The sequence below is a fragment of the Camarhynchus parvulus genome, chromosome 15 (assembly GCF_901933205.1).
Source record: "Camarhynchus parvulus chromosome 15, STF_HiC, whole genome shotgun sequence".
Lineage (NCBI taxonomy): Eukaryota > Metazoa > Chordata > Aves > Passeriformes > Thraupidae > Camarhynchus > Camarhynchus parvulus.
The window spans coordinates 9,922,514-9,935,541 of NC_044585.1; the positions used below are offsets into that span (position 1 = coordinate 9,922,514).

At 52.3% G+C, this 13,028-nt stretch overlaps 1 protein-coding gene across 2 annotated transcripts in view; it reads left to right on the top strand.

Moving 5' to 3' along the window:
• KCTD10 (potassium channel tetramerization domain containing 10) overlaps nucleotides 1–12,914 on the top strand; it is a 14,310-nt gene extending 1,396 nt beyond the window's left edge. For both annotated transcript variants that reach the window (XM_030958742.1, XM_030958741.1), the window contains exons 2-7: nucleotides 1,562–1,775; nucleotides 6,647–6,816; nucleotides 7,288–7,374; nucleotides 7,962–8,014; nucleotides 8,810–9,005; nucleotides 9,592–12,914. In XM_030958742.1, the coding sequence (XP_030814602.1) occupies nucleotides 1,568–1,775; nucleotides 6,647–6,816; nucleotides 7,288–7,374; nucleotides 7,962–8,014; nucleotides 8,810–9,005; nucleotides 9,592–9,810 (933 nt within the window). In that variant the 5' untranslated portion in view covers nucleotides 1,562–1,567 and the 3' untranslated portion in view covers nucleotides 9,811–12,914. The remainder of the gene's footprint in view (nucleotides 1–1,561; nucleotides 1,776–6,646; nucleotides 6,817–7,287; nucleotides 7,375–7,961; nucleotides 8,015–8,809; nucleotides 9,006–9,591) is intronic.
• The last annotated feature ends 114 nt before the right edge of the window (nucleotides 12,915–13,028 follow it).

The following is a 13,028-nucleotide window of genomic DNA, read 5'->3' on the forward strand; positions in this document are numbered from 1 at the left end:
TGGGAGTCCGGATGAGGATTTGGGGGTCGGGATGACGATTTGGAGGTCCGGATGAGGATTTGGGGGTCGGGATGAGGATTTGGGAGTCGGGATGAGTATTTGGGGGTCCGGATGAGGATTTGGGGTCCGGCCCCCGGAGCGGTGCGGGTGTTGAGCAGCGGCAGCCCCCAGGGCGGGCTGGGCCAGCCCCGAGGCTGGAGAGAGGGGCCCGGGAGGAGTCTGACCCACGGTCACGGTCCCGTTTGCGGCTGTCCCGTCCCCAGCGTGGTTTGCGCTGCGATTTGGGGTCTCTCAGTGGTGGGATCGATCCCCTCTGCAACGCCGGGCTCATTCCTGCCCGGGCTGGGGTGTTGCGGTACCGGAGGGAGCTGGAACGTGAGCTGAGGTTGCTGCCGGTGCATCCCGGAGATGATGGGATCATGTCTAGGCCATCCCTGCCCCTCCTGCTCTCTCTCCGGCTCCTTTGAGAGTTTCACGGCGGTGAAGCAAAAATCCTTGGGTTCCGCTCATCCCGGAGCTGTGGGAGCTGCAGGAGCAGGGATGGAGGGGGTTAATTATGCCACCCGGTCCCATCCTGAGGAAAGGAGGCTCCAAGTGATTAAGGATTTATCGGCTCTGGGGGCATTTGTGGAGCTGAGCCTCCTGTGCCAGTGTGAGCTCGGTGACAGGAATGTGGCTGGAGGCTGCTCTGTCCAGCTGGATTTTGGTGCTCTGAGCAGGGTGGGAGGGCAGGGAAGGGCAGGAAAAGCTCTGGTGTGCTCTCCCTGTTTGCTCCGAGGGAAAAAGCCTTGAAAACCTGTGGATATTCTGCATTTTAGCCCTGGGGAATCTGTTGATTTCTGCATTTGGACTCGCAGGAATCGTCTGCTCCACTTGTGTGTGTTGGGAATTGCCTAATTCCATCCCAGATTATTGATGGAGTAAGAGCTTTAAGCTGTGGAGTTGTGTAAGAAATGAAAGCAGTTGTTGTGGGAAAGCACTGGCTTTGCAGTGCAAAGCCCAGCTCAGCATTCCCAGGGCTTTTCCCCGGGAAAAAAAAAAAAACCGGGGGCTGTGTCCACGAGTGTCCTTCAGTTCCTGAGAGTGAAACATTTAAAACACTTGAGAACTTCACAGGGAGAGCCAGGGGAGGAGCCGAGGTGTGAAACACCCGGTGGGAACGGGGGTGTCACACTGCAGGGTGGGAATTGTTCCTTTGAGCTGGGAGGTCCTTCCTTCAGCTGGAAAGTCCTTCCTGGAGCTGGGAATTGCTCCCTGAGCTGGGAGGTCCTTCCTTGAGCTGAGAGCTGCTTCTTTGAGCTGGGAGCTGCTCACTTGAACTGGAAAGTCCTTCCTTGAGCTGGGAACTGCTCCTTTGAGCTGGGAACTGCTCCTTTGGGCTGGGGGCTGCTCCCTTGAGCTGGGAAGTCCTGCCTTGAACTGGAAAGTCCTTCCTTGAGCTGGGAGCTGCTTCCTTGAGCTGGAAATTGCACCCTTGAAGTGAGATCTCCTTCCCTGAGCTGGGATCTCCTTCCCTGAGCTGGGATCTCCTTCCCTGAGCGGGTGACCCCGTTCCTTGCAGGAAGAGATGTCGGGAGAGAGCGTGGTGAGCTCAGCAGTGCCGGCGGCCGCGACGCGCACGACGTCCTTCAAGGGGAGCAGCCCCAGCTCCAAGTACGTGAAGCTGAACGTTGGGGGGGCTCTGTACTACACCACCATGCAGACCCTGACCAAGCAGGACACCATGCTCAAGGCCATGTTCAGCGGGCGCATGGAGGTGCTCACGGACAGTGAAGGTGAGGATTGGGATGTTCTTGGTGCTCTCCACGCCCTTCCTGGTCAGGGAAAGTCACAGGGGTCCTGGGAAGGTCAGAGGAACTTCTCTTGGAAGGATGGAGGATGTCTCCTGCAAGGGAGGGTTGGGATTGTTCAGCCTGGACAAAAGGCAGGTTTGGGGTGACCTAATTGTGGCCTTCCAGTGCTTGAAGGAGCCACAAGAACCACAGAGAGAATATTTATAAGGCCCTGGAGTGGCAGGACAAGAGAATAGGTTTGGATTAGATATTGGGATGAAATCTTTCCCTGTGAGAGTGGGGAGGCCCTGGCACAGGGTGCCCAGAGAAGCTGCGGCTGCCCCATCCCTGGAAATGTCCCAGGCCAGGTTGGGCAGGGCTTGGAGCAACCTAGGATAGTGAGAGGTGTCCCTGCTCATGGCAAGGAGTGGACTAAATAATCTTCAAGGACTAAATAATCTTCAATCTCCCCACCCAAACCATGCTGTTGTTCCATGATTCTGGGATTATACAGCTGGGAAAAACATGGAACCAAAGACAAGGATGACCTGGGTGGTTGCCTGAACAGCAGAAGGACACTAAGAAGTGCCAGAGCTCCTGTCAGGCCCAGGTGACACCTGGAGCATCTTTTCCTTTTAGACACTAAAGCTCTGAAGCCCATGGAAAAAGGTGGGGATAGTGATCAGGAATCTTTGAGCTGGGACTTCTTGTGTGTCCTCTGGGAAGCTCAGGATGCCATTTCCTCTTCTCGTCTCCTTGCTTATAAATAAAATATAAAACAAGCTCTGAACATAGGTATAAATGAGTTAAAAGCTGATTTTTTAAAATGAAACTAGTTTCTTGTGGGACTTGACAGCTGATTTTGCTACAACAGAACCAGTTGCAGAATTTTCAGAAAATTTGGAATTTTATCTCCACGCTCCCACGTTGTAGGTGTGTCAGAGTTTAATTGGAAGCTCAGCTTTATTTTCACTCTGATGTTTTACCCATAACAATATTTAAGAACCTTTGTCTTTAACTGCAGCCTCTGCAAAGCTGATCCTGGAGATTCAATAACCTCCCTTAGGATTAGTCAATTATTATTTGAAAATTTTGTTTGAATTTGCTGAAAATACAGGAAATATATTACAGGGTGGACTGAGTTTTGAGTGCTTTAAAACAGTCTGTTTGGAGGTTTATGATAAGCTTTCCTGAGATAAAATGAAGTGGATTTTAGGGGAAAAAATGTAAAAATACAGCCTGATTAGCTGAATATTCCTGGTTTAGCCAGAAGTCTTTCTATTTAAGCTGGGGAAAACAAAGCTGTGTTGTTCCAGGTGTAATCCCAGGCCAGGATAAAGCAGGAATGTGGATGCTGTGATTTGGATCAAAGGGTCTCTGGGATACTTATCCTGGACACAGACCATGGAGGTTGCATTGAAAAATTCAGTCTGTGGGTCAAATTTGGGGAAAAAAGTCAAATGGGAATCAACACTGGGTCCAGTTTGGGAAAACCCCTGTCAAATGGGAATCAGCATCTTGACTGGGAATACTGGAGGAGTGGAAATGTTGTGAACATTCTCCCTTTGGTAAACTTGGGCTGGATCTTCCTGTCCCTCCCTGAAACTGCTGTGCTGAATTTGATAATTCCAGACTTCCTGTGGTTGGAAATGGATTGGAAATTCCAAATTCATTTTGGAAACTCACCCTGGCATGATCCCACTGTCCTGGGCAGGTACAGGAGGGTTGGGACATCCCATCCCCAGGGCTCAGAAGCTCTGGAAGTGCTGTTTGCACCCCAAATCTGAGGATAACTGGAGTTTCTCCCAGTAAAACACCACGTTTGGGATGTAAAATCCCAAGTTTGTTTTGCTGTGACTCCCACAGTGTGTGTGTGGGATTGTTCCATGGAACCAGTTTGTGTTTTAAGAGGAATTTGATACTTCCTGTATGTTGTAACACAGACACTCCCATTGCAGCAGTTCATGCTTTATCTCCCCTTGCCTGGAAACTGGGACAATAGCACTGGGGCTGCTAAAGGAAACACTTTTTATCTGGAATTCTTCAAAATCCTCCTCATTGGTCACACCCTAAACCTGGCACCAAACAAAATGTTTCTTAGGAAAAGAAGCCAGGCTTGGGGAGCAACTGGAAGGAGTTGGGTTTAACCAGTCTGGAATTTGGGTCCTGCTCTGTGTCTGGGATTCAGATCCCAGCTCCTCCTCCTCCCAGCTGAACAATTCCAACCTGCTGCTTCTCAGGCTGGAGGAGAACAGTCTGGGCTTCTCTGGCTGTGGGTGGCAGATGATTGTTTTCAGCTTAGAAATTATTGATGAACTGTAGCAAATCAGCATATTTGGAACATTTTTTTTTTTTGGATGGTAATGAGCAGGGAGAAGGATGTGAGTTTTCCAGGTGCATCCACCTGCTTCCAATTCTCTTTTTTTCCCCTGCTGCTGTTGATGGGGAAGCTGTTCCTGGTCCAGCTGCTGATAAGAGAGTGGAGCCTCAGGCAGTGTCCAGTGTCAGGCTCCTGTTTCACCTGCTTGGAAAATATCTGGTTTTAACTGGAGTGTTTGGATCCTCTCCCTGAGAATTCCTTTAAGACAAAGATGAATTTCTAAAGGTGTGATGTGTCCATGGACTAAGGCAGTGAGGGGAGGGGGCTCTGCCCCTCTGCCCAGGTGAGACCCCACCTGCAGAGCTGGCCCAGCACAGGGAGGAGCTGGAGCTGCTGGAGGGAGTCCAGAGGAGACACCAGCATGATCAGAGGGATGGAGCAGCTCTGCTGGGAGGAAAGGCTGGGATTGTTGAGCCTGGAGAAGGGAAGGAGCTGACAGAAAGGTGGGAAAGGACTATTTGCAAGGGCCTGGAGTGACAGGACAAGTGGGGATGGCTTCAAATTGCCAGAGGGCAGGAATAGATGGGATATTGGGGAGAAATCCACCCTGTGAGGGTGGTGAGAGGCTGGGATGGAACTCCCAGAGAAGCTGGGGCTGCCCCATCCCTGGAAGTGTCCAAGGCCAGGGCTTAGAGCAGCCTGGGATAGCAGAAGGTGACTCTGCCTATGGCAGGGGGTTGGAACTGGATAAACTTTAGGTTCCTTTCCATCCCAACCCATTCCATGATTCCATACAGCCCATGGATTCCATGTCCATGTTCCTAAATGGATCACAGGATGTTTTTGGAACACTGCAATTAAAAAATGACTCCAAAAGACTTCAGCCCACTTGCTGGCTCTGCTGTGGCCGAGTGGCACCAGGGTCACTTCCCTGTGACTCATCTCCTTTGGGCTGCTTGGGGGAAGCAGAAGGGTTTTTAAAGCTCTTCTAGTGGTCACTCAGATTTTGCAATGCTACTGGAAGTGTTTTCTCATCCCCACATGAAAATGAGCAACTCTACTTCAGTTTCACCATCTGTAAACATGAAGTTGCAGCAGATTTTTGCAGCCTATGAGGAATCACAGAGGAGTTTGGGGATGGTAATTCTGCTCCCAGCTGGCCCTTTACCTTCCTGTGTGCTCCAGTGAGCTTGGGAAGCAGCTGCATTTGTGGAATGGTTTATTACCACGGCTTTCCTCTTTATCACAGAATCCCAGAATGGTTTGGGTAGGAAAGGTTAGGAAGCTTTAAAGCTCACGTTGTTCTACCCCTGCCATGGGCAGAGACACCTTCCACTAAGTCTCCCACTAAAATGGGATTTCTTTCTTTCCATACTCTGCACTGCCAAATGGGCTTTTTTCTGCTCTAGTTGGATTAGCCATTAGTCTGGATCAGTCCTTTCTTCCATCATTTCTTTCTCTAGTTTGTTGCTCCAGCCTGTAAAATCACACTTGGAGCACACTTTGTGTTGTCTGTGGACAGCAGGAATGAGGGAGCTGGGAAGCCTGGAGTGAGCTGCTGCAGAGTGTCTCCTTTTCCCTCAGAAAGGGCCGTGTTCCCTCTCCAGACTGAACCAAATGTTCAGACTTTTCCTCGTAATTCCATTCATGCAGAGCACACAGGGGCTGCTTTAACCTACTTTCCTTATTTGTCCAAAATATGACTCCTTCCCCACAAGCGTTTCCTCACTGCATTCCTGAGCCTCAGCCTGTGAGAGTGGCCATCTGTTCACTCAGGGAAACTCCAGCCTTGGCACTGCCTGACTTTTCCAGGGTCCAGCCTGATCCCAGCAGTGAGAGGTGAAGTGTGGATGCTGCACCCACAGCTTTGGTTGTAGCTCTTTTCTTCCCTGGAGAAGAGAAGGCTCCAGGGAGACCTTGGAGCACTTTGCAGTGCCTAAAGGGGCTCCAGGAGAGCTGGAAGAGAGACTTTGGGCAAAGCATGGAGGGACAAGACAAGGGGGAATGGCTTCCCACTGCCAGAGGCAGGGTTAGATGGGATATTGAGAAGAAATTCTTCCTTGTGAGGGTGCTGAGGCCCTGGCACTGGGTGCCCAGAGAAGCTGTGGCTGCCCCATCCCTGGAAGTGTCCAAGGCCAGGTTGGATGGGGCTTGGAGCAGCCTGGGACGGTGGAAGGTGTCCCTGCCCATGAATTTAAGATCCCTTCCCACCCAAACCATTCTGTGGTTTCCATCAGCCTTGAACACCCCCAGTGCCTCTCTGGGCAGGGCAGGGCAGGGTCAGGGGTTATTTGTACTCACCCTTCACAGACTCCTCAGCAGGAACACATGAATATATTCCCAGGGACTGGATGGGCTTTAAATTCCCTTCCAACCCAAACCATTCCATGATTCTCTTCCCACCATGGTCCAGCTGTGCTGCACTCCCTGCTCACATTCCCCGTTCCATCCTCCCACTCCCAGTTCCATCATGACCTTCACCAGTTTGCTCTGCCAAGGCCTTTTGCCACATTGATCTCAGCTTGTCCTCACTGTGGCCTTCCTGTGTCCCCAGGCTGGATCCTGATCGACCGCTGTGGGAAGCACTTTGGGACAATCCTGAACTACCTGCGGGACGGGGCCGTGCCGCTCCCGGAGAGCCGCCGGGAGATCGAGGAGCTGCTGGCTGAGGCCAAGTACTACCTGGTGCAGGGGCTGGTGGATGAATGCCAGGCAGCCCTGCAGGTGGGCACGGGGCTCAGGGGCAGCTGGGGGTGGGCAGGATTTTCTCCTGGTCTTCATGTGGTGATTTTGGAGGCTGGGATGGAAATGGGAGTAGTTCATGTTGTCATCTGCTGGAGTCTGGTCGCGTCTAGGAGAACCGGCTTCTTTCCAGAGCTGCTGGAGTCCTGTTGTGTTCTTTGTTATGCTCTGAGGTTGCCATCTTGGGTTTGATGCCACTGTCACTGATGTCCTGTCTGAGAGAAGCCCTATTGCAGACCCTGCTGTTTAACTGGGCACAGTACATTCAGTGGTGGAGCACAGGAATAGACACCTCAGGTGCTCCCTGAGCAATGGTGCCTGGCCAGCCACAGCCCAAAAACCACCACAGGGACAGAGTGGACACTGACCCCTCAGCAGAGATCATTCCCAGGAAATGTGGGTGTGCCCTGGGAGCTGGTGTCACTCAGCTGCTGTTTGGTTCTTCTCTCACAGAACAAGGACGCCTACGAGCCCTTCTGCAAAGTCCCGGTGATCACCTCCTCCAAGGAGGAGCAGAAGCTGATTGCCACCTCCAACAAGGTGAGAGAGACTGGGATGTGCCATGGGGAGAGCTGGGGGTGTCCAGCCTGGAGAGGAGAACCTTTGGGGAGACCTCAGAGCTCCTTCCAGTGCCTAAAGGGGCTCCAAGAGAGCTGGAGTGCTGGACAAGGGATGGAGTGACAGGATAAGGGGTGATGCCTTTAGGCTGAAGGAGGGCAGGGTTAGATGGGGTATTAGGAAAAACTTCTTCCCTGTGAGGGTGGGGAGGCCCTGGCTCAGGTTGCCCAGAGAATCTGTGGCTGCCCCATCCCTGGAATTGTCCAAGGCCAGGTTGGACAGGGCTTGGAGCAACCTGGGATAGTGGAAAATGTCCCTGCACATAGCAGGGGGTGCTGATAAGACAGAGGGAAGATAAGAATAGATGAGGATCCAGTCCCAGAAGGGGTCAGGAGGGATTGTACCCCCATTGCCAGCCTGTGCATCACAGGTTTGCAGCAACAGTGGTAATGCCATCAAAATCCCACTGGGAATTTGTCATTGCAGCTTCTCTGTGGGGCCTTGGGCTGAGCTGAGGTTCCAGGTCAGGCTGTGCTCCCTGGAACTCATCTGTGCTTTGTTTCTTACAGCCAGCAGTGAAGCTGCTCTATAACAGAAGCAACAACAAATATTCCTACACCAGGTAAGTGATTTCAGCTGGAATTATTGGAAGTTTTTCATTGACTAAAATCCACTATAAAAGTTTCATTTTTCTTCCCCCAGACCCAATGACAGATTGGTGTTGGCAGGTACTCCATTTTTTCCCAATTAATTTCAAACTGGAGTCAGAAGGGAGTCTGCTGCCATCCATGGAAGGCTGAGCCTGTGCTATTTCTGTGCCAGAGGAGTTCCTCTAATCCTTAGGTGCAGCTGGCAGAGGCTCCTGGCCAAGTGCTGTCTGCATTCCCGTGGACTGCTGTGTGGTATTTGAACACAGGGAGCTCACTGAGTGGTGAAATCATCAAACTGGGGGCCTTGTCCTCTTTCCCTTATTCCCTTATAAGTTTTATGACAAAACAGTGCCCATCCAGGCTGCTGAGCTCTGGAATGGTTTGATTTGGCTGATAGGATTTTGCACTTGGGTGAAATGGCCTTGGACAGTTGTTCACAGGGCTGTTGCTGTTGTATTGCTGCTGCTGCTGCTGCTGCTTCAGGTTTTTCTGCCTGAGAGTAATAATAAGAATTAATTTCTTTGGTTTGCCCCATCCCTGGAAGTGTCCAAGGCCAGGCTGGATGGGGCTTGGAGCAACCTGGACTACTGGAAGGTGCCCCTGCCCATGTCACAGGGTGGCACTGGATGGGCTTTAAGGTCCCTTCAACCCAACCCATCCTGGGATTCTGTGACACAGCATTCTGGGATCTCAGAGCCGTCAGTGCTCACTGCTCCCACTCTTTCCACGTGCTCTGTAAATTCCTGCTGCTGCCTCCATTCCCACAGCAACTCCGATGACAACATGCTGAAGAACATTGAGCTCTTTGACAAGCTGTCCCTGAGGTTCAACGGGAGGGTGCTCTTCATCAAGGATGTCATTGGGGATGAGATCTGCTGCTGGTCCTTCTACGGGCAGGGCCGCAAGATCGCCGAGGTCTGCTGCACCTCCATCGTTTATGCCACTGAGAAGAAGCAGACCAAGGTACAGGAAACCTGGGACAGTGACAGCTGAACAGGCTGGCACTTTGTCATTGTTCAGCACCTCTGGAGGGTAATCAGTGCATTGAGAGTGGAGCAGCAGCTGGAACTCATGCTGGGGGTACAGCAGGAGCTGCCTGCACTGGGAAGTTGGGATATTCCATAAAGCTCTGTGGTATTCCATAATGCATCGTGGTATCCATAATGTTCAGTCCAAGCTTGTGCATTTAACTGCATTTGTGTTTGGGAGTTGCAAGTAGATGATCTAGAGATGGAACTAAATTATCTTTAAGGTCCCTCCCAACCCAAACCATTCCCTGGCTCTACACCCCCATGTATGAGGGATCCAGCGGTGGCACACCTTCCCTGTATTCTTCCCTCTCCTAGGAGAGATCTGCCTGGTTCTGGTAAAAACTCAACTTGTTGTTGGACTCAAAAGCTGGAAGCAAAAAATGGAATAGAAAGGATTGTGCCTGAAAGGATTTCTGTGGCTGGGGTGCATTTCAGGAGCTGTAACACCGGGTGTCAGGAATCCACACCGAGGTAACCTGGCGCCTGCAGTCAGTGACCTTCTCTTCCCTCCCTGCCAGGTGGAGTTCCCAGAAGCCCGAATTTACGAGGAGACCCTGAACATTCTTCTGTACGAATCCCAGGATGGGAGGGGGCCGGACAATGCCCTCCTGGAAGCCACGGGAGGGGCTGCAGGGCGCTCCCACCACCTGGAGGAGGACGAGGAGCGGGAGCGCATCGAGCGCGTGCGGAGGATCCACATCAAGCGCCCCGATGACAGGGCCCACCTGCACCAGTGAGCCAGCCTGGGGACCCCCTCAGCTCTGGGGAAGGGGCTGCCCTGCAGCAGGACCAGGCAGTGCAACTCCTGTCCAGCACAGTCTGTAAATTGGGATTTGTAACAAACTCTAGGTTATTTGGGGTATTTAAATGCGGTAGTTGTAGGGCGAGGATCCATGAGGTTACTGGGCAGCCTGGAAGGGCCTCTTGAGCAGCTGGAGAAATGCCCAGAATTTTTAGCACTCTTGTTGTTGCTGTTTTGTGCTGGAGAGGAGGAGGACTGGCTTCTTGTGACTTTGGTAATGATCCTGCACTTTAAAACCAAAACAACAAACAAAGGTCAGCCAGCCACCCTCCTTCCCTCCAGGCACTCCCTGACCCTCCTGGGCTGGGGGGAAAGGCAGGGACCTGGACCCAGGGCTGCTGCACAGCTCCCTGGCTCCTGGGAGAGGGCTTGGGAGTGCCTTGGGTGACTCCTCAAAGAATAAATGGCACAGGCTGATGAGATTCCTGGAGTGTGGGGGCAGAGGGATCCCTCAGAGCAGGGGCTGCTCCCTCAGGTTCCCCACAGCTCTCAGGATCTGCTCCTCCAAGGGTTCAGTGGAGCTTCTGCAGCACTGAGCTGGGAACACCCGTCCCTGTTTTATCCCTACAGTTCAAGGTTAAAATTCCTCCCAAAGGAGGAGAATCAGGAGCAAACTGTCCACGGTTGCTTTCCCTAGGAGTGGTATTGGTGCTGGTCAGTGCTTAGAGCTTCTGCCTGAGCCTGGATCTCAGCTGGGGGTTGGTTTCCAGCTGGACAGGCCCCAGGAGTCACAGCAGGTTCAGTCCCCCCATGCTGGGGGATGCTGGTGGGATCCCCAGCCCTGGTTCCCTTCTGGAGCTGATCCAGGAGCGTTGCCCTGCTCTGAGTGAGGGGAAACAGAAGCAGGCAGTGACCCAGAGGCAGATATTCCCTGTTTGACTTCACCCTGAGGCTGTTCCAAGTCCTCCCAGCCATGGCAGCTGTGTGTGGAAGGGCAGAGCATGGAGAAGGCCACTGCACTGTGGTTTTCTACGAGTGCTTTTCTCTTTCAATGAATATTTTATCTACCTCCTTGTCTCCTGTTGCCTGTTGTGGAGTCAAGTGACAGCAGTGGTGGGAGGTGGGGTGTCATTCCATAGGGCTGAGCAGAGCCACAGCTGTGACAGTTCAGGTCACCAGTCCTGGGAGGGAGAGAAACCTGAGGTAGGAAGTGTTAAACTTGCACTGCAGCAGCACCCGTGGGTGACACCAGAGCACTCTGCCCTGGGCTAGAATTTCTTTTGACCCTTTCTCTGGAATATTTAGCACTGGCTTTAACAGCCACACTCCTCTGGAGCAGCCAGCTCTGTGTTCCTGCTCCAAGGATCCCTGCTCCTGGCTCAGGGCTGCTGAGGACATGGGAACAGTGTGAAACCAAAGGTGCTGCAGCAGCACCAGCCACGTTCTTCTGTTCCACAGAGCTCGGTGGTAGAGGCTGAAACACACCAGGAAGTGGCTGTACAGTTTTGGATCATCAAGTAAAGCTCAAAGATTTAAAATTTAATCTGAGGCCATCTTTCTAGTAACCAAAGACTTCTCCACATTGCAGGCAGCTGCTGGCTGTGGCAGGTGGGGGTGTTATACCTGTCTCCTCTCCTCTTTCTCCTGCAGCTGCTGATTGTTCACTGAGAGCTCCACAGTCTCCTTGGGGTTCAGCAGCTTCAGCTCTGTCCTGACACCTCAGGGCTTCCAGTTTGAGTTGTACCTAAACCTGTTTGCAGCACCCTCTAGGGCTGGAGCAGTGCAGAGGGGGAAGGAGCCACTGCCTCTCCCCTCAGGGCTGGGAGAAGCTGAGGGTGAGGCAGGGAAGTCCTGGGTTGCTGTCTCTCCAGCACTGTGTACTTTGACACTTACTGGTGATTACTGGGCTGTCGCTGGGCTTCTCAGCATCTGGAGCAGCCCTCGGGGGTGGAGGCTGTGTCCCAGCAGAGGGGCACCAGGGACCAGCACCAGTCCTGCAGCAAGCCCTGCTCACTCCAGCTGGGTGCTGCTCTCCAGCTCATCCCCGGCTGTGCTGACCTGCAGACCCCAGACCAAATCCAGTCCTGTGGGGCAGAGCAGCTTCAGCCCCAGGAGGTGACAGCAGTACTAAGCACCTGACAGGTCACAGCTACGTGATTAACTTCTCTGTAAATAGATCCTTAACTGGCTTCAGGCTTTTCCCTTTCAGGATATGCAAACTAAGTTCTTAAAAACCAGGGGAGGGCTGTTTTTAATCTTTGTACAGCACTTTGTAGAGCTGTTGGTTTAGCAAAGTCACTCCAGGAGAGTTAAAGTTTCCATTTCAGTTTTGTTGCTGCATTTGTGGGCAGACTCTGTCTTAACTCACTCCTGAGCTCACCCCTCGGGGTGTGGAGTGGTGCAGCCAAGCTCTGCTGTCCTGGGGCCTGTCCTTTACCTGCTGCCCCTGTCCTTGCTCTGGCCACACCCTGGTCATGCCCTTGCACAAATGCTCTCAGCCCTGAGCCTCGTTACTCTAAGTGGTTTTACTCTGAGCTCTCAGGTGCAGCTGGGGCTCAGGGCAGGTGTCCTGGGCACAAGCAGCTCTTCAGATTATCCTTCCCTGCCTCCCAGTGCCAGGGAGAGCAGAGCTGGCTGCTTCCATCCCCCAGCACCAGCAGTGCCAGCACAGCCCAGGGGCGCTGAGGAAAGTCCCCCTGGGGAAGGGATTTTGTCCCCTCCCAGCTCCTGACACGGGTGGGGCTGCACAAGGAGGGGACAGGGACCAGCCCTGGTGTCCCCTTGCCACCTCTCTCCCTGTAGCAGCTGCTCCTGCACTTCCCCAGGGCAGGTTTGGACCCCCTGAGCAGCACCTGGGCAAGGCTCCAAGCTCCCATCCTACCTTAGAGCAAAGCATAGGTAGAACCTTGCAGTCTTAATGGAATTGTTTCATGGACAACAGCAAATTCCTGTTCTGTACAATCATTCCCACCTGTCCACACTTCTGCACAGAACAAGCTTCAGCTGGATTTCAGTGTATGGTTGATGTTTGCAATATGTACTTTTGGTTTTTTTTTTTTTTTAATATAACACAATAAATTAGAAAATATTTCATATTTACATGCGTGTCACTTTATTACTTGCTTGGAGCTCAATATCCTCATGGGCTGTGTGGCTGGAGGAACTTCTGGGATGAAATATCAGATCTCCATCCTAATTAATGTCAGTTTGACC